Raw genomic sequence first — 22,007 nt, 5'->3', positions numbered from 1 at the left:
TCTCAACAGCGCATGGGAAAGTTACAGTTTTCCATAATGCCCCATTCAATATATATGTATACCCATTACACTTTATAAGTCTTCCTGTAAAGCTGGTGTTTATTTCTTTTCCTTCGTCTCACAAGATCCCACTATTTGTTTGCAGTAATGCAGTCACCTCTCTCACTACTCATTTGAGTGCTAAGTCTGTAGAGCCTTCTGAACAGAATAATCCAACTTCTATAGCCTATTTCCAACCTTCATCGACACTTATCTGTATAGCACCAGAAACAAAGGAAACTTCCATTAGCTTCCCACATAGTTAGCTTCTACAATTTACTGTATGGAATACGGTAATACAGTCAACTCCTTCCCATGAAGGAAGAAGCAGGAGCTACTTGACCTACAACCAAAAGACAAAAACTATAGAACAATGTTTAACAAGCTGAGGAAAAGCGGGGAACAAATGTAATGAAGGTCCTGAGGATGATGAATGCCATCTTTCCTGATGGTCTATATATAATCCCTAGACATCAACAGGAAAAAACAGTTACTCACCTAATATTAAGATATGTTAACATTTGCAGATTTTTGATGGCTTCAGGAATGGATTTGATGCAGTTGTGATAGAAATTTAAAGTCTCAAGTGGTGCAAACAGCCAGACATCTGAAGGAATTTCAGTAAATCTGTTCTTTGAAAGATCTGAAACAAAAAAAAGAAAAGAAAAGACTGTTTTCTAAAAAGTCAAAAATTTAAACCAAAATTGAAGAGATACACAAGACAACTGCTGTCCTTGCCATGTCCCTGCAAGATTAGGTGTTTGATGTTCATAAGTATTTTGGTTTTACTAGATGCTGCTGAGAAAAATCATAATGATGATTTTGATAATTAAAATAAATAACAGACGAAAGCCTTCCAAAAATAAAAAATAGTGAAAGATACCATTAACATTGCATTTGATTATAAACTTATGCTATAAAAAGTACAAGAATCTAAAGTTATGCTACACCCTACTCCTATAAAGAAGTTAGAAATATTCATCACAATTTTAAATTGTAAATTTTTTCCTCAGTTCTATACATCTGTTTATTCCTCTAATTTTTTCACTTGCTAGGTGCAACAAGACAACTCATTTAACATATTACAAGACAACTGAATAGATTGTTTCCCACTGGTACCAGTTACATTAGAACCTAACGTTCTAAAGTTGTTTCAGGATATCTGCAAGAATAAAGCTAGGTGTGCAGAACTTATCCATTCACCCAGTTAAACAACATTATTTTAGCAGATTTATCATGCCTTTCATCTTAAGAAAACACAACTGTCATGTCTTCCATTTAAGAAGTACTAATCAAACAGTTCAAAACAGAATAAAATCCAGACAAACACACACTAGGATTATTTTAGTGGGCAGAAGAGGGGTGTAGTTTCCACCACATTCAAGTCGCCACGGTGATGTGTTCCAAATGATGGCTTGCATTTTGAAACTAAATGGTTGGAACAAATTTGAATACTACAGACTATACGAAAAAAGTTCCCATACTATAAAAAAGTTGCAACGACTTCATCAAGTCTACGTTCTCAAACCAAGTGACAGAATCAGTGCATGTCATCTTTGACAGGTGAGTTCACTGAGTAGTTTTAATACACATCCATTTAAAAGTGTGGTATGAACCCTGAATTCCAGAGGTGATCAGTAAAGCTGCAATTTAGCCACAGAGGGCAGAGCAGTCACAGAATCCGTGACTTCCAAAGACCTCCGTGACTTCAGCCAGTGCCGGCTGGGAGCTGCAGAGTCCCCTGTTGCCTGTGGAAGCATGGAACTGCGGGGTACGCCCACTGCCCCCAGGCAGGAATGGGGGGGAGGACCCCTGCTGCTCCTGGCCGCCCCAGGCAGCAAGGGGGGGACCCTCGCTGCCGAAGCTGCCAGCGGAGGGGGCCCCTGGAGCTTCCAGTCCACGCCAGATGCCCAGGCTCCCCATTTTGTTATGGATATTTTTAGTAAAGGTCAGGGACAGGTCACGGATTCTGTGAATTTTTCATTATCGCCCACGACCTGTCCGTGACTGTTACTAAAAATATCTGTGACAAAATCTTACCTGTATTGATCAGTTAACCACCAAAAGTTTTTAAAAAAATGTGTTAAGATCCTTAGCACAATAGTATATATCACAAAGACAAGTGACTTCACTTGGATAGATCAGTAACGCCCTTTGAGTCCTTTCTCACTATCAACTCAGTGATTTAATATCGAGCAAAACCATTCAGCTAATTAAGTTATGACAGGACAGTGGGTGGGCAAATGTCCACACAGAAATGTCAGACTGGAATGGACCTCAACAGGTCGCTTAGTCCAGTCCCTGGCACTGAGGCAAGTCTAGGTATTATTCTAAGCTATTCCTGACAGGTATTTGTCTAACCTGTTCTTCATAACTTCCAACAACAGAGATTCCACATCCTCCCTAGGAAATTTGTTTCAGTGCTACACTTTCAATTACAAAGGTTTTCCTAAAGTCTAACCTAAATCTCCTTTGCTGCAATTTAAGACCATTACTTCTTGCCCTGTTCTCAGCGGATGAGAAGAACAATTTAACACTCTTCTTTATAACAATCTTTTATGTACACGAAAACTGTATCACATCCCCCCTCAGTCTTCTTTTTCCCATACTAAACAAACTTAACTGCATGCATAAAATGCATGATTTGTGTACAAAGCTGCAGTAATGTCAAATTAGAAGTGCACAATGTAAGGACCTTGCTGCTCTCTATGAACATTTGGCTTTTTGTGCCAATTTTCAGTAAAGATCAAAGTAAAATCCTGGCCGCACTGACGTCAATGGCCAAGATCTCAGCCCAAGTTTTTAGAACAAAATAAGATCCCCTAACATTAGGGTTTAAATGAGGTATGATAACCTTTATATAAAATTTTAAGTGTTAAAAAAGTAACTACCTATACAGTATCTTTTCATTCATGAATAATTTTTTTCTTCAAGAAAACAGGAAGACTGGGGAAGAGTCAGGCCTATCTATTTCTTTATACATTTGCGTAAGGCTTTTTCTTCAGGGAGTGGCTGAACACTGTTCTTTACCGAAACTGACAAAATGAGGTAACAGCTTCTTCCAAAATAATCCATAACAATGAACAGTAAAGTTACGTATGGGATTAATTCATTTGTCAATTATATTTAGACTTGGAAAAATTAGATTTTTAAATTGGTAAACATTTCACCAAACACAATGGACAAAAAAATATTTCCACTGATGATGAAGTAAGGCAAAAAAAAGAAAAATGCTGCTTGAGAACACAGTAGAGTTTAAGGATATTTATTTTTATATTTTGATATGTGATGTTGACAATTTGTGTTTTAACTTTTTAAATCTCAATGTCTACGATCATTGAATAATTATATGTAGTATTACAGCACTATCATTCTTTAGCGTTATTACCACATAGGCATTATTTTTCCTCTTGCTGTTGAATAGGTCCATGAAAGATTTTCCATTGGTTATGCACCCCTTTCATCGTGTGGATAAAACATAAAAAATGCTTAAGAACAAACACTGATATCAGTCAAAATTATAAAAAACATTATTAAAATCTAGTTCTGCCAAGCCTACTTATATTGAATATAGATTAAGGGCACACAATCTAGATAGAACACAGAGATGCAAATGTTAACCAGTACCTTTCAATACTATCATTTGTGTGTTATGTACTGCAAACCAAGTTTTGAGAAAATTTGAGAATCTAAATTCAAATGTTTTGAAGTTACACAGTTTCCATAAAAATATGTACATTTGGGATTATATCTAAATTAATTTCTACATAGAGTTCTGAACTAAACTACAAAAAACCCTAATGTGCTAGCCTGACTGGTAATCGGTAAGCGTTTACTTTTTTCAGTCTTTGTGGTAATACTTGAGAAGGTTCTGAACCTACAACCAATCTACTAGAATTCTTTGAGGGGGTAAACAAGCATGTGGACCAAGGGGATCCAGTGGATATAGTGTACTTCGGTTTTCAGAAAGCCTTTGACAAGGTCTCTCACCAAAGGCTCTTACACAAAGTAAGCTGCCACGAGAGAAGAGGGAAGGTGGTCTCATGGATAGGTAACTGGTTGAAAGACAGGAAACAAAAAGGGATATAAATGGTCAGTTTTCAGAACGGAGAGAGGTAAACAGTGGTGTCCCCCAGGGGTCTGTTCTGAGACCAGTCCTTTCAACATGTTCATAAATGATTTGGAAAAAGGGGTAAACACTGAGGTGGCAAAATTTGCAGATGATACAAAATTACTAAAGATAGTTAAAACCCAGGCAGAATGCAAAGAGCTACAAAAGGATCTCTCAAAATTGGGTGACTGGACAACACAATGGCAGATAAAATTCAGTGTTGATAAACGAAAAATAACGCGCATTGGAAAGCATAATCCCAACTATACATATAAAATGATGGGATCTAAATTAGCTGTTACCATTCAAGAAAGATCTTGGAGTCGTCGTGGATAGTTCTCTGAAAACATCCACTCAATGTGCAGCGACAGTCAAAAAAGCGAACAGAATGCTGGTAATAATTAAGAAAGGGATAGATAATAGGACAGAAAATATCATATTGCCTCTATATAAATCCATGGTACGCCCACATCTTGAATACTGCGTGTGGATGTGGTCGCCCCATCGCAAAAAAGATATACTGGAACTGGAAAAAGTTCAGAAAAGAGCAACAAAAATGATGAGGGGTATGGAACAGCTTCCATATGAGGAGAGATTAATAAGATTGGGACTTTTCATCTTGGAAAAGAGACGGCTAAGGGGAGATGTGATTGAGTCTATAAAATCATGACTTGTGTAGAGAAAGTAGATAAGGAAGTGTTTTTACTACTTCTCATAACACAAGAACTAGGGGTCATATAATGAAATTAATAGGCAGCAGGTTTAAAACAAATAAACGGAAGTATTTCTTCACACAACACAGTCAACCTGTGGAACTCCTTGCAGAGGATGTTGTGAAGGCCAAGACCATAACAGGGTTCAAAAAAGAACTAGATAAATTTCTGGAGGATAGGTCCATCAATAGCTATTAGCCAGGATGGACAGGAATGGTGTCCCTAGCCTCTGGGGCACCGGGCACTGGCCACTGTCGGAAGACAAGATACTGGGCTAGATGGACCCTTGGTCTGACCCAGTAGGGCCCTTCTTATGTTCTTACGTACAACACTTATGCATGTAAGCAACTTAACTTACACAATTAGTACTACTGAAATCAATGGGGAAATTCAGGTAAGTAAAGTTACAAGTATTTATGCACCTAAGTAGGTGCAGGCCTTAAGGCCTCGTCTACACTACAAAATTTTGTTGGCAAAAGTTATGCCACTTTAATTAAAACCAATGCTGCATGTCCACACTAGTTTCTTGTGTCAGCAGAGTGCATCCACACTAACAGCTCTTGCATCGACACAGAGCAATGCACTGTGGTAGCTATTCTACTGTGCAACTGGCCACAAGTTGCTTTGGGAAGGGTTAGGGTTTGCAATGCCTCATGGGACAGGTACAGCATCATATTATGCAGGTTTTTCAATCCCATCGTTGCAGGGCATCCTAGTAGATTGCCCACTGCTTTTTCAACTGAAGTGTGTTATGGGGAGGGAGAGGAGATGGTGTGTCTTGGTGGGGAAGACAGCAGGCTGACCAACCTATCCTATCAAGGAGTAATGATCTCAAGTTGCAGTGGGGGAGGTTTAGGTTGGATATTAGGAAAAACTTTTTCACTAGGAGGGTGGTGAAACACTGGAATGCATTACCTAGGGAGGTGGTAGAATCTCCTTCCTTAGAAGTTTTTAAGGTCAGGCTTGACAAAGCCCTGGCTGGGATGATTTAATTGGGGATTGGTCCTGCTTTGACCAGAGGGTTGGACTAGATGACCTCCTGAGGTCCCTTCCAACCCTGATATTCTATGATTCTATGATCCTGAAGCATGGGGAGTGGGACACCCCACACACACTTAACCCCCGGCTCTGCTTGGCACAGCAGTCTCTCCCCAAGCTGCCCGCGGTTCTGTGATTCCCTCCGAGTTCTCCCACAGTCTCCTCATTTGCCTAGAGCAGCATCCTCAGCATCTCTGTAGCTCTCGCGCAGAGGAATGTCAAAGCAGCACAGCAGTCGTCCCCCGCGCCCAACTCCCTGCCCTTGCAGCCGCAGTCTGCCTGCCTGCCGCTGTGTTCCTAGTGTAGGGCTGAACAGGAGCATTCCAAAGATTTGCTCTTTGTTCCCCAAACACAGCAGCACGCTCAGCTGTCAGACACTTCCAGGAGCTTTGAAAGCGGAGGGGCGCATGTCTGCAGAGCACCAGAGATCAAAACAGTGAGCAGAGCGGTCACAGCAGGCATTGTGGGATACTGGCAGAAGCCAGTTCTGGAGACAAAACAAACAGCAGTGTCTATGCTGACGGTCTGTCACTTTAACTTTGCTGCAAAAGGTTTTATGCCTCTCACTGAGGTGGTTTTATTTTATCACCAAACCTGCATAATATGACAGCAATTTTGCCATCAAAAGTAGATTTGCAGTGCATATGCCTCCCCTATTTTGTCGGCAAAAGTTGCCTTTTCCCAACAAAACTTTTTAGTGTAGGCAAGCCCTAAGGCTACATCTACATTACACAACTTTTAGCAACACAGCTGTGCCGCTACAGCCGTGCGGCTAAAAGGCGCGCAGCGTAGCTGCTGTTTGTCGGCAGGAGAAAGCTCTCTCGCCGACAAAGCACTGTTTACACTGGCTCTTTTCCTCGACAAAACTTGGGCCTTGTGGGGTATGTGGGGTTTTTTTTTTTTTTTAAACACTTCTGAATGACAAAAGTTGTGTCATTCACTGCCAGTCGTAGACAAAGCCTAAGACTGTATTTCAGAGGGATAAGAGGAATGCTTATTTTTCTACCTCACAGTGAATTGCTGTGATTTTTTGCTAGGTACTATTACTATGTGGCTGCATGATAGGTAGTTCAATCACTTGCACCAATAATTCTAATAATTAAATGCTGTTGATATGCTGTAAATCTATCTTGCAATAATGAGCACCCACCGCTTATTACATATTATATGTCTTATATTCATGATTGTTTCTGAAAGGAGAAATTACCCGAAGTATTCAAATTAATCTACAAAAACTCTTAGCTCTGAGTGACTTCAAGGGACATTTTATGTGCATGTATTAGAGACCTGGATTTGCCCCTTAATTCAAAAAAAGTGTAGAAAGGTCTCAAAGATAATAGTTAAAACTGCTTTTCCAAACTTATCCTAGATAAAGAGACTTGCTTTTGCAAGCAAAATCTTTTAGATAAAAAAATTGCAAATTAAAGTGGTTTTATTACTGTAATTTAAAGGAATTAAAGCTAAACCTATATAATTAAGAAAGAATGCAGGTTGTCACCAAAACCCTAATTACCAAAATTTTCTGCTTCCAAGATGCTTTGATTTTTAAAAACAGTAGAAAATGGAAGATTTTCCCGATTTAAAAATGGGTTTCTGTAGCAAAGCTATTGAAAGTCTAGTAGAAAGAAAATCACTGGTCTATTCAAATGTACAAGATAGTGACCCAGTCACTGGATTACAAAATTTTTTATTCCCCAGCCAACTATAATCCCTGTACATGCTGCATACTTTGCTTCAAATTGGATTCTTCCTTAGTTTTTTCACATGCAGGGGAACCTCAGAGTTACAAACTGAGCAGTCAACCACACACCTCATTTGGAACTGGAAGTACACAATCAGGCAGCAGCAGAGACCAAAAAGAGCTAAACAGTATAGTACTGTGTTAAATGTAAATTACTAAAAAAAATCAGGGAAAGTTTAAAAAAATATTTGAAAAGATAAGGAAACTGTTTCTGTGCTTATTTCATTTAAATTAAGATGGCTAAAAGCAGCATTCTTCTTCTGCATAGTAAAGTTTCAAAGCTGTACTACCTCAATGTTTAGCTGTAAACTTTTGAATGAACAACCATAACATTTTGTTCAGAGTTACAAACAACATCTATTCCCAAGGTGTTCATAACTCTGAGGTTCTACTGTATACTTATGAAATAAACTTCAACCTTGAATTATCTCATAGTATCTCGGTGGGGAAATAATGCAGGAGTGGACAGGGCCCAGGAATCTTGATGAGAATCCAGAGTAAATCTTCTCCAGAAAGCGTTCATTACTGCCTGAAACCTGCATCCTTTGGTGACTGAGAGCCTGTTTTAAAGAGCCTACAAAGGAAGAATTTTTCCTACTTCTGGAGCTGATCCCACGGAGGTGTTGAGCACTCAATTCCCACTGAAGTCGGTGAGGGGTTTACAAAAGTTTAATATCTTTCAGCATCAGGGCCATAGAGAGATATGAGGAAAATAGAATGCTGAGAACTGTGGCAACCCATCCCCACACAGGTATCTAGCATAGGATGGCTCATGGGAGTTTCCCTAGGTTGGAAGGGAAAAGTGTTTTGGCCCTCCAAAGCCCCAGTACGTGAGGAACTTCAGAGCACCCCTCCGTTACTGAGGGAGAGGAGGGGCTAGAAAACAGAAACCTGTAGGGCCATTCAGAAGAAAAAGTGAGAGAATATATAAATAATAATAAAAGTGACATGGATTATTTACATTCTCCATTTCCTGATGCTGTCACATTCCCCTGCCCTCCGGAATGTAATTACCTTCCAAACCAATTCCCCCATCCACACTCTGAACTTCCTTCCAAATCCCTTCTGTCTCATTTGTCCTTCTCTTTCACTCCCATTCATCTCCCCTCCATCCCCCCCAGTTTCTAGATATTTAAGGCTTCTTTCCCCTTCTTCAAGTCCAGCTTTTCAAACATCTCCCCCTGCTCTTCCGTGCCCCACCCCCATCCCCATGAACTGCTGCAGACAAACCAAGGGAAATAAAATATTGTTTGAAACAAGGTTTAGGTTTAATCCAGATGCTTTTTACACCACATCAACTGACTAATCAGAGGCGTTTTAAATGAATTAAATGCAGAAAACTGCAGTATAAAATTACAGTGTAACTGTTACAGGCATGCAGGCATATAAAAACACATTTTGCCCCCACTGATGTTCAGACGCATACACTTGTGATAACTGTCAAAAGGAGGTTATGTGTATGTACTCCAGAATGCAGTATTGCAGGTGGAGATGCGCATTCTGAGAACTGCGCATAGTTGAGCATTTCATACACTTTATAGACCATTATTGTCATATATAATATATCTTGCAGTTTAAGAAATTTCATGTCTCAAAGAATCTGAAAACAGATTTATATGCTCAAACAAGTACTGAGAGGGGCACCTTATACGTGGAATAATAATTATATGTTAAGATACCACAATCTAATTACCCTTCACACAGTGCATATGCGATCACTAGACAGAGCATTGGTGTTGAATCAACTACATGCAAATACTGGGCTCATTAAATATAACACTCCAAATACATAATGTAATTACATGCTCTACCTATTATTCCTCTCATATAATGGCAAATTTCCAGTCACTCCCTTTTCCTCTTTTCAAACACTAGGGCAAGTGTCATGAGAAAAATCACAAAGGTGGTGGGAGGTGGGGGAGACCTCAACAAACTCAAGATCTGCATCTTCCTTGACGGAGCTTCAATAGCGGAAGCAATGGTGGAATCAATAAAGCAGACATGGTTAAGGCACTTTGACAGCTGTCTCATTCAGCCCTACAGATAACCATGCCTTAGCTAGGCTGCAGCTTTCACCTTTACAGCCAACAGTGGATGTGTCCCATTCTAGCCTGTGTAGACAAAGCACGGAAAAATGTCTAGTGTTTCAGAGCAACATTTCTCCCCATATACACACACACACACACACCCCTCCCTCAGGAACCACGAAGGCTGAAACACTTCAACATCCGCTATCACCATGATAGACATTTAACCAGACAGCATATTGTTGGAAACCAAGTGCATATGAGCCATCAACAAGAGAGCTGCTTTTGTCAAAGGAGAGCATCCTCAAAACTAACAGACAAAGCTCTAGCATGAAGGCCTCGTATTCAGAGGATGCTAATGTGGACCCAGTAACTTGAAAAACCTCTACTGCTATTAAGTGTCAGTGTTACCTATAGGCCATATGCTAATACAAACAAAATCATCTTTTTGTTACATGGACTGATGAAGCAGCTGCTCTGCGTGTGTGTCAACACCCACTAAATTCAAAGGGATTCCCATTCATGGAAGGGCTGCAGCATTGCCTCCCATCCACGAATGCAGAAGTGAACACAGACACAAGATTGCTGCTACCTCCACCAATTAATTACTGTACAATTCTTGTGAGTAATGTATTTGTATTTTGTTTTTCGTGCAGTGTGGCAAGTGAGTGTATTTAAGACTGATTTTATTAGCAAGCTTAGTCCTACAGTACAATGTTCTACAGCTAAAATGGTGGAATAATTATAGCATGTCAATGAGATGAGCCGTTATAATTTAAAGAGATTTTTGGTTTCCTGACATATGCAAAATAGGAGTTATCTCACAGAAGCTCTCCTATTTCTTAAGCTCTAGAGAATCCTCACTCCAACTAGGAGAATTCAAGCTTTTCATGGTTCCCTTCTTGGTTCCAAAACTACAAAACACAAGGGATAGTTTTTGAAAACCATGTAAATGAAGGCTGAATATGTAGGGGTTGAAGGAAATCAAGATTGGAATAGCTGGATTTAATTGCTAAACACTCTTGTACAAAAACCATTACTGGATTTCCTTATGAAGAATCTCAGTTTAAGTTTCTTTAATTATATTACTTTAACTGGAAAGGATTCCTTTCAGATTTGTCATGTACTTTAATATACACAATCATCTGGAACAAGTCATATGACTAAGTGAGGTGCTACTTAAACACCATCTCACAGTGTGCTAGTTACACACTATTGATTAATTTTCCATCCAAGGATCAACAATAACATGAAATATGTATTACTCCCATTTTACAGACATCCCACTCTCACTGCAGAAGCACCACACCTCAACCACAGTTTCATCTTCCTGTTTTACGGAAACAGCATATCTTGCCTTGAGGTAAACATGAGAACAATGGTCTGGTCCTGTACTCTGAGAAGGGCCCCTACTGTGCAGGTTACAGTTAACTTGCACATCGGATCCCCACCATAGGTCTTTTCTGCTGGTCCCCAGTAATCAGCCATTCAAAAAATCATCATCATCTAACAATATGATCAATCCCACTGTTCCTAGAATTCATCAAATTTTAACAAATAAATGTATAAAGCAGAAAATAAAGTGGGATTTCATACATGAAATACTTCTTCCTATGAGCAGGTTATTAAATAGCTTCCCAATATAGGGATTCTTCCACCGTACTCTGAATCATATGGTGGCATCAGAAACTGGATGCAATGCTAGATGGACAACTTGTCTGCTCCAGTACAGCAAGCTGTAGGTCAGGAAATCTAGGCTTTATTTCCACTTCTGCCACTGACTCCCTTGAACAAGCCACTTCACAGGCAGGGAAACGGACACACTAAGTGGAGTAATAATATTTACCTAACTTACATGGGTGTTAAGGCTTTCAAGCAACTTGTAAATGTTCAAGGGGAACATGCTTCATAGTGTTTTTTATGTTTTGCTAACATAAAAACGTAGAGTCATCCTCTAAAAGTCACCTTCTCCCTCATAAGTGCTGGCACACTTGAAACCAACCTGAAGTAAATGGAAATCCTTGGCAAGCATCTGGATTCAATTATTAGTCTTCCACTTTCACAATGGTGCTCAATGTTTGTGTCACTCCTGATGACACCAATCTGTCAGCTTTGATGAGGATAGCGCCACCAATAGGGGAGGTTGAGGGTGAAGAAAAAATTCTACTTATCTTGAATACTTAAAATAGACAATGCTGCAAAAATATATACTGTATTTTAACCCTAAATTCTAGTAGTGTCATAATTTCAGTTTCCCACTTCCATCTTTCCAGTAAACCCAGATTAGAATTATGGGTTACAAAACTGTTTTAATATTAACATTAGTTTACATTAATCTTTATAAAACAATCATAGTTTAAAGCCCCATACTTTATTTTAATGAAATGTTACTACAGTTCTATGGGTGGTGGCAAGGGGGTTGAATAATTTAGGAGGTGGGATTGCCCGTACAGTTTGGGCTCCACCCATTTAGCATTGGGAACCTCATTTGAAGATATCTTTGTTTTTCTCTCACAAGTGTGAATAGAGCCAAACCATAAGGCATATGATCCCCTATATGGTAAGCCCACACTGGGACTAAGCAGCTCTATGATTTCACCTACACTGTAGTTTTTCTGAACTTCTCACACCGATGACACTCTGCCAGAACTAGTAATTGTGGGAGCACTAGCGTAAACCAACTGTTGGAGTTTTTATTACAATTGGCTAACCCTTAGTCAGCATAAACCAGGACCATGCAATATACCACTAAAAGTAAAAAGAGGCAGGGGTATTTCAAAGAAACCCTCTGTGTAGACAAGACCAAAAAAGTTCATTCTAGTTTTCTCCAGATCATTCCACTGGATGGGGTAATTAAATATTGTCCCTAGCCTATTACCAATACATCATAAAAGCAAGCCACACTTACCCACTTAGAGACAGCAGGATCCTTTCCTCATGAACAGGTTTACATGGCGATGATTAATCTGTGCAGGACTAGAAAATATGGGACCCACAAAGGATGCTTTGTTTTACAAGTCATTCACCAGTATCTGAGTTACACAGCTGAATATATTGAAATTGAATAATTAATAATCAAATTAAGTTAGCCATTAGCCAGAGAAGGAAGGAAAAGTTACCACTCAGATTTCATATGTAGCACCTGCTCCTTTTTGCTCCCAATTTTGATACTCAATGGACTGGACAATTGTATTTAAATTTCATCTTAGAACGGTTTTTCATAAATTTATCCAACACAAACATAGTCCCTTTCCCAGATAGAAGGGGAAAAGCGGAAGAATGAAATCACAAACGAAAATAGTTTTTTTTTTTGGTTTGTTTTTGAGAAAAGTAAACCTCAGCACTAAGACATCTTGTCAGAGCAGGGAAAATTATGATCCCTGATTATGTCTCAAGATGAACGGTAAGCCACAGAAGGCAAAGGGGAAAAAAGCCCCAAGGCTCCGATATCTACCACCACTGGAATGTGCATTAATTTACTCTTGGATAAAAAAAAAGAAGATTTGATGCCATTTAAACATCTATTAATACTAAATTTTAGTCATTCTAATATAAAACAGGCACTTTTTATATCACGGTAAAGATCCTTGGATTTCTATGACCACATCAGTGGCCAAAGACAAAGTTAAAATGAAATTTAAATTTGCTGTCTAAGTAATTGTTGTACCAGTGATGTGATTACAGACACCTACAGAAGTAATTCCAGGTCCCTGGCCTGAAAGTCAAAATACCAGGGATTTTATATAAACTTGGGTATATTTGTGATATTTTTCTCATTGAAACACAATGTAATTTCAGTGAAGAAGAGGTGGGGGAAAGGATTCTTTTCTGTTAAAAGCACAAGAAAGTCTGGACAACTGGGATGTATTCCAAGAACTACCACAAACTTCTTAAAAAGAAAAGGAGTACTTGTGGCACCTTAGAGACTAACCAATTTATTTGAGCATAAGCTTTCGTGAGCTACAGCTCACTTCATCGGATGCATACTGTGGAAAGTATAGAAGATCTTTTTATACAGACAAAGCATGAAAAAATGGGTGTTTACCACTACAGAAGGTTTTCTCTCCCCCCACCCCACTCTCCTGCTGGTAATAGCTTGTCTAAAGTGATCACTCTCCTTACAATGTGTATGATAATCAAGGTGGGCCATTTCCAGCACAAATCCAGACATGAAAGTTGTGATATTACAACAAAAAAACTTCAAAACCAGACTCCAGCGAGAGACTGCTGAACTGGAATTCATTTGCAAATTGGATACAATTAACTTAGGCTTGAATAGAGACTGGGAGTGGCTAAGTCATTATGCAAGGTAACCTAAGTTAATTGTACCCAATTTACAAATGAATTCCAATTCAACAGTCTCTCGCTGGAGTCTGGTTTTGAAATTTTTTTGTTGTAATATCGCAACTTTCATGTCTAGATTTGTGCTGGAAATGGCCCACCTTGATCATCATACACATTGTAAGGAGAGTGATCACTTTAGACAAGCTGTTACCAGCAGGAGAGTGGGGTGGGGGGAGAGTAAACGTTTTGTAGTGGTAAACACCCATTTTTTCATGCTTTGTGTGTATAAAAAGATCTTCCATACTTTCTACAGTATGCATCCAATGAAGTGAGCTCACGAAAGCTTGTGCTCAAATAAATTGGTTAGTCTCTAAGGTGCCACAAGCACTCCTTTTCTTTTTGCGAATACAGACTAACACGGCTGTTACTCTGAAACCTGTCACAAACTTCTTGTGACACTTATGGTAAACCTGCAAAATGGAGATAGTTCTCTACTTCACTGGGATGTGAAGCTTAATTCATTAGTGTGTGTAAACAGCTTTGATACCTTTTGGATGGATGGCACTATATTAAAGTCTAAATATTATTAAAAAACAAGAGAATCTTTTCAACAATAATTAGAAAATAAGTTTCTCTGAAACTTACTGCAGCTGCTTGATCAGTACCATTTAAAGTTAATGTTGGGAACAACTTTTAAAAAAATAGTCGATCAGTTAAAACCCACTGCTTCTTTCACTGTATACAGAAATTTCACAATTTTGTTTAGTTCAGAGTACAGGAGTAAGAGAAAGACACTTGTGACAACCAATGGAAAATGATTTAAAATGTTTGAGATATATCAATCCCCAGATTCTTATTTAAAAAGAAAAAACAAAGATGTTCATCTGAAACAGAAAAAGACACACACACACACAATCATGTTCCAGATCCAAGCCCTTAGAGAGTATTCCACAATCTATAAGGAAAGGGGAATGTCCAGTGAAAGCTCAGTTTTTATGCCTACTGTCTTTATAGCCTCAATTCTGCAAGGTGCTTAGCACACTAGCATGATCGAGCAAAGCACTTAAGCACATGCTTAGCTTTAACCATGTGAGTAAGTCCATGTCTTCCATGCTAGACAGCACCACACCATGCAAGATCAAGCCCTGTAAGAAACTGATTCTTCTAAGTAGAAGGATGAAGAATTAAAACAAAAATGAGAACCCTCTCTCCCATAGCTCAGCATCCAATCACTGCAGACTAAAGGTTCCTTGGCAGGGTTATCCAGGACTTTTCCTAAGCTTTTATTACATTATTTCTGCTGTTGTAAAAGAAGTACAAATTCCTATATAACCCTTGCCTTCCTTGCCAGATATCCAAAAACTCCCACTGTCAATTATTATGTCCTGTAAGAAGAAAAGAGGATAAATCTCAGAAGTGCTGGTCAGCTAGAGCAAGAAGGGGAAAAAAAACCACCTGCATCAATAGCAACATGTAAAGTTTGTGTCTAACGTCATTCTTTAGTATGATTAGTAATAATAATAGAAAGAGAGCCATGCCCATACCACTCAGAAAAGGGACAAGTTTCTGAAGAATTTCAAGTGCTATTAACACATCTTTTAGGACTCTGAACGACATTTATTTAGAATTGTTGGTGTTTGTTATTTCCCTGGTTTACTATTACAGAGTAATACTCTGTAACACAGTCTACTCCAAACCAGGATAATAGTTTCTGCAGAAGAAAGCCATTTCTGCTGCTCATTCCCAAACTGAAGCCGTAATCATCTTTTTGTGACATCGATCATTTCCACAGTAACCAACTTCAGTGTCAGAGGATATGATTTCAATTTTAAGTACATCTTTTCTTGTCACTGAGGAATAGAGGCCATATTTTTATGCAATTGTCTTTTTTTAGGAAATGACATAAGTACAAGGTGAATACCACCATCATTCTCCAAGGGAAAAAAATGTGGTTGATGAGAGGTCAGCAGACATTTAAAGACAAGACTCAATCTACTGTCCTCAAACTGAATCAGTCCGTAAGTCATATACAGATATAGATATATCTATAAGTATGCATTTAGAATAGCAAGACATGTCCATGGATACATCTGCCTTAAAGACCTCTAATGATTCTTCTACTTATGAATTTATATTGTAGCATCAAATAAAGTATTCATAAAACCAATACAGAAGATTAGTGGTAAAAAACAGTTCAATGATTTTAGCTAAAAAGAGTTCAGCTTACCAAAATGGATATAAACCCATCCCATTACACACTTTTGTTTAAAAAAAGTACTTTACAGCTACATCATGATTTATTACAAGAAAGAAGTATAGAGCAGAGAGAAGCCAGTAAGTGAAACAAGGTTTTAAAACAACAAAAGACAACACATAATATGTTGCTACTTTAAAACTGTATTTTAAGGGGAGCTGGCAGAGACTCCTTAGGCTAACACATTCCACCGTGAAATATTTTTTGCGACTTTGAGAAATTCTAAAACCCTCAATGTTTTCAGCAGGTTTTTCAAATTTAGCAGTAAGAAAGTCCTTGGGCTAGAGAAGGGTCTTTTGTCCAGTGAAATTCCATTCAGGTTTGGCTGACAAACTTTCAAAAGTTTCCACTTCTCTCAGGTTGCTTGTGTTGCCACCATGCCATAACCGAATGTGAACACTAATTTTAAAGCCAGGCCTACATTTCCAAAGCAGCACACACCTTTCTCCCCAACACACTTACACTGGGAATTCATGGGGCAGATGACTGCTCCAGTGGTAACTAAGTGTTGGCTCTTGCCCCTTCCCTTTCTTAGTCTTTACATCTACCTAAATCCACGAGCAAAAACAGTCATAATGAACCAATATGACATTTGCTGCTCTTACAAGGGTAGTGAACAATGCATGTTCTATTCTTTTCTCCTACCCTTTGTCTGTCCTGTCTATTTGGATTGGAAGATCTTTGAGGAAGGAATCGTCTTACTCTTGTGTTTGTACAGTGCCTAGCATAATGACTCCCATTCTCATTTGGCCCTTAAACACCACCATAACATGATAAAATAGCAGCAACAACCAACAATTCTAGAATAATCAGATGATTACATCAACAGACTTGCCAGTTTATTTCTTAGTAATACACTTCTAAAAACTGAACATTTGCTCCAGGTTCAATTAAGATTATTAGCTTTTAATTAATATCATCCCCACCAATATGAGTCTGGCTGATCGGTTGGTACAAAAAAACCCATCTAAGGAATAACATGATTTTACAGAACACAATTAATCCTCATAACCAACAGCAAGACATGAGCTAGCTAATGACACTTATTTCTCAAAGGTCCACAGGTATTTCAGAAGATCTTTTTTCATTAAATGTGAAATAAGTACAATGAATATTTAAAGGTAGGTAAGGATGTTTTAGTTACTCAGTGCTTCTCTATTCATACCTACTGTATAGCCACCAATATCATAGCTTATTTAATCACTAAATGCACAGCAGGTAGCCCAAACATCAAAATAGTGTATTTGCAGGTGCATTCTTCCTCTCTCATCCATTCAATCCCACATAACAACCAAAGATACAGAGGTTATCACAAACTAAGATCATCAGGATAGGATGCTTAAATTTTCATTATTCCTTTATTTCAAGGTTTGAGGTGGCAGTGTGGTCTAGTGGAAAGACCACTGGAGGGAGACCCAGGAGACCAGGGTTCTATTGCTGGCTTACCCAAGGTTGCTTAGCAGGCCAGTGGCTAAGTCACTTCACCTCTCTATGCCTCTGTTTACCCATCTGTAAAATGAGGATAATGATACTGATCTCCTTTGAGATACTCATGAAAAGCACTATATAAGAGCTATTTTTATATATTATATATATATATATACACACACACACACACAAAGTCCCTCACTAAACTGATATTGTTCCATTAATATAACATTATGTAAAAATAATTTTAAAGTGAGTGCAAAACTATTTAAAGTACAACAACCTGTACAGTGCATTCTAGTAATCCAAAATTTTCAAATATTTCACCATGCCAAAACAACTGAACTGCAAGTTCAAATTGTGCCCCTACTCCTTCACTTCAGAAACAGGTTCTACAGGACTGAATAACCAGGGGGCAAATCCAAGCGATAGTGCTCTAGAAACATACCACATAACTACGTGGCTGTTTTACATATGACTGCAACAGAAACAGTAACTCTACCTCAGATTGAATGAGCCTTGACACAACTTTTAAGGCCATCACAATGCAAAATACAGTCAGTCACCTAGTGCCTGCACTGCTGGAGGAACTGCAGTTAAATGATACAAAGCGAAGTGGAATTTAAGAGTATTAGTCCTCTCCAAGGAGACCTGCAAGGGCCTTTTGACATCAAATACATGGGAAAGGGCCTTCTCAAGATGGGTATGCAGTTATGGGGAAAACCGTTGCCAATGCAATACTCTTATTAAGGCGGAACTCAGCTGAGTCCACCACACCACTTGATCCTTACAGCATGTGGTATAAAGTTCATCAGAAACTAGTGCCTGAATTTCAGTTATACCATCAAGGACAATATTCTTCCAGATAAGAAATTTGATGTCAGATGTACTGAGTGGCTAAGATGAGCCATCATTTTCTTTGTCAAGACCACACTGATGTTCCTCAACATGGGGAGCTTTCTAATTTCACAGTGTCAGGTCCCGAATAAATCAGACAAAAAGGGGCTGCAGACACACTGGTGAACCTTCTGTTCATTCATGACAAGTAGAAATACCTCCCATATGAACCCAGATGGAGTTAATCTAAATTAGATGAAAGCAGTTAAGCAACGTGTAGGGCAGGCAAAAGGTTCCACATAGGCCTACAGCATAAGCCTTATCAACTTAAAAGATATCTATATGCCCACATATCTATTCAGGGGACACCATCACAGGGCCTAACAACATGAGCCACACTATCAGAGGCTCGTTCACCTGCACATCCACCAATGTGATACAGGCCATCATGTGCCAGCAATGCCCCTCTGCCATGTACATTGGTCAAACTGGACAGTCTCTACATAAAAGAATAAATGGACACAAAACAGATGTCAAGAATTATAACATTCATAAACCAGTCGGAGAACACTTCAATCTCTCTGGTCACGTGATTACAGACATGAAAGTTGCGATATTACAACAAAAAAACTTCAAATCCAGACTCCAGCGAGAGACTGTTGAATTGGAATTCATTCGCAAATTGGATATAATTAACTTAGGCTTGAATAGAGACTGGGAGTGGCTAAGAGGGGGCCATTTAGGGATCTGGGCAAAAATTGGGGATTGGTCCTGCTTCAAGCAGGGGGTTGGACTAGATGGCCTCCTGAGGTCCCTTCCAACCCTAACCTTCTATGATTCTAAGTCATTATGCAAGGTAACCTATTTCTCCTTGTTTTTTCCTAACCACCCGCCCCCCCGACGTTCTTGTTAAACCCTGGATTTGTGCCGGAAATGGCCCACCTTGATTATCATACACATTGTAAGGAGAGTGGTCACTTTAGATAAGCTATTACCAACAGAAGAGTGGGTTCGTATTGGTGGGTGGGTGGGTGGTGGTGGGGGAAACCTGGATTTGTGCTGGAAATGGCCCAACTTGATTATCATACACATTGTAAGGAGAGTGATCACTTTAGATAAGCTATTACCAGCAGAAGAGTGGGGTGGGGGAGGTATTTTTTCATGCTTTGTGTGTATAAAAAGATCTTCTACACTTTCCACAGTATGCATCCGATGAAGTGAGCCGTAGCTCACGAAAGCTTATGCTCAAATAAATTGGTTAGTCTCTAAGGTGCCACAAGTACTCCTTTTCTTTTTAACTTAAAACTGTAAACCCTTGTTTTCTGGTAGGTTGCTTCCAAGAGGACAGGAGGCCTTAAAGACTTGCTCAAATGCACAGTGCCTACAGAGCTCTAACCTCCCTGAAGCCAGGCTGTCAAATAACTTCATCTCACAGTAAATTTTCCTTTCAATTAGATATTTAGGGATGCTAAATTATTTCCACTACCTTCATCGGCTGTTTTCAAAAATTTAAATTTAAGTGCTAATTTTGAAACTGGAAACCATGTAACAAAAATGAACAGGACTGCATTCTTAGTGTCTCAAAAAACAGCTTTGCAGCTCTTTAGATGAATACATTTAAACAGAACATTATCCAAATTTAAATTGAAAAAAATAAAAAGGTAATTTGACAGGTACTGTCTGGAAAAACTAGTTATACGTGCAAGGCCTTTAAAATTCATTGTTTACAGGCTTCCTAAATAAATCATTTGTTCTAAAAGAACAAAAGATACTGTCAGTACATAAAATACCCTGTGGTATGTAAATTACTAACTGGCACATTTGTGCAGAATTAAAATATACAGGGTATGATTACTACACTAATACATGTAAAACAGAAAAGTATCAACTGGCGGGGCTTTGGTAGTATTTTTTAAAAAATGTTTCAGTGATATCCCTTCGACTTGCCCTGATAATCTCAAGTATTTGAAAAAAAATATTGAATAAGGCTTGAATAATGAATTGAGATTTGTTGAAATAGGCCACTGACAAAAAATCCTAAGGAATCAGTGCAACTAGCAGGTGAGAAGAAGCAACTTTTACTCCTACCTGTGCAATCTGGAGGCTATTCAAACACTTCTAGAATCTGTTCACGTTGAGTTATTTATCAGGCATTGTAATAAAGGAAGATTTTGAAGAATACATTTTATTTCCAGTCTTCTACAGAAGACAGTTAATGAAAGACTGACACTGCATTTTGACCATTACCCAACCAAACTGGCTTTTTTTCAGGAAATGTCTATCTTCAATCATAAAACAGGGAAGGAAAAAATAAGAACTGTTCAACCTGCCAATTCATAGAAACTTTACTACTGAGACAAATGTCTAATGCTCTGCCCACATTAAATTTACAAATTCCGGAGAATAAAATAGATTTCACTGGTGAAATTTTAACTTTACTAATGAAGAGACAGGATTATAGGAAGAAAGGTCTCCCAACTACAGTAATATTGCACAACTAGGTGAGATAACTTACACGAGATGTCAACGTACGTTAGACTTTCTACTGGAACGAAATGCTTTTGAGTTTGTTAATGGAGCCTTCTTCAGTTATATCTTAAATAAAAACAACCTATTATAAGTTCTGTTGATACTAACAAACATATTAATGTTAGTCAATGTACATTTTATACGAGGTTTTAAAATTTTAATCCATCACTCATTTTGCACAGATCTGAACCTACTAGTCTGGAGACTGATTCCAAAAATAAGTGACTCCAACTGCGATCTCATTGGACGATGCTTTTAGAGGAAGACCAAGCCTCAGATGCCAGGAAGAGTAGGTGCTATACTTTGGAAAAGCATCTGCTAATGTCTCAAATTTGAACCCCTTTTTTCCCCCAAATGAGTCATCTGGCTGCTGGAAGGGCCCCTTTCTCTCACCAGCCTCAGGGATGCTGTAAGTGAGGTGGTGGCCTATCCTATTCTATCCCCTCTAGCTGTCTTGGGGCAAGTGTTGGAATTACTCCACTCACCTCTGTCCCAAACAGCAACAGAAAACACTAGCATGATTCTGGTCAGTTTCATTAATGGTCACGGTTCTGAACAGTAATGGAAAAACTGGACAAAACTGTTAAATTTCAGTCTATTGCGGCTTAGAAAAAACAGCCTGCAGAGACAGGGGAGCTTTTTAGAAGCTGGGGGAGATACTGTTGCATTTGTTCATATTTGGAAGGTTTCTTCCACAACTTTAAGGACAAAGAATACTTTGGTAAGGAAAGAGCTTACACTTGACAGAATTTGTTGTAGGTCTTCATATTTGCCACTGCAAGCTGCTGCCTAGTCACTAGTAGTAAGTGGATTTTTCAAGCTCTGATTCAATGTATTGGTAATATACAGAGAAAAACCACCCAACTTTTCTAATAGCTTTCAGAAGTAGATTCCCTTCCACTTTTAGTTATCTGTCGGGAGGCAAGAGCGCTTTTCAGATTATTTTCCTTTGCTCAGTTTTAATGAGGGGTATTGGGTACATCTGGTTTCTCAGACATTAGGCCCA

At 38.8% G+C, this 22,007-nt stretch overlaps 1 protein-coding gene across 10 annotated transcripts in view; it reads right to left on the bottom strand.

Annotated features, from left to right (window-relative positions):
* Window positions 1-22,007, bottom strand: part of LRCH2 (leucine rich repeats and calponin homology domain containing 2) — a 93,482-nt gene that overhangs the window by 57,295 nt on the left and 14,180 nt on the right. For all 10 annotated transcript variants that reach the window (XR_012160642.1, XM_073358583.1, XM_073358574.1 and 7 more), the window contains exon 2: window positions 538-682. Coding sequence is in view for 9 of the 10 variants with exons in the window: in XM_073358574.1 (XP_073214675.1) it covers window positions 538-682 (145 nt within the window). In the remaining variant the exon portion in view is untranslated. The remainder of the gene's footprint in view (window positions 1-537; window positions 683-22,007) is intronic.

This window comes from Lepidochelys kempii, chromosome 9 (genome assembly GCF_965140265.1).
Source record: "Lepidochelys kempii isolate rLepKem1 chromosome 9, rLepKem1.hap2, whole genome shotgun sequence".
Lineage (NCBI taxonomy): Eukaryota > Metazoa > Chordata > Testudines > Cheloniidae > Lepidochelys > Lepidochelys kempii.
This window is presented reverse-complemented; position numbering and strand designations above follow the sequence as displayed.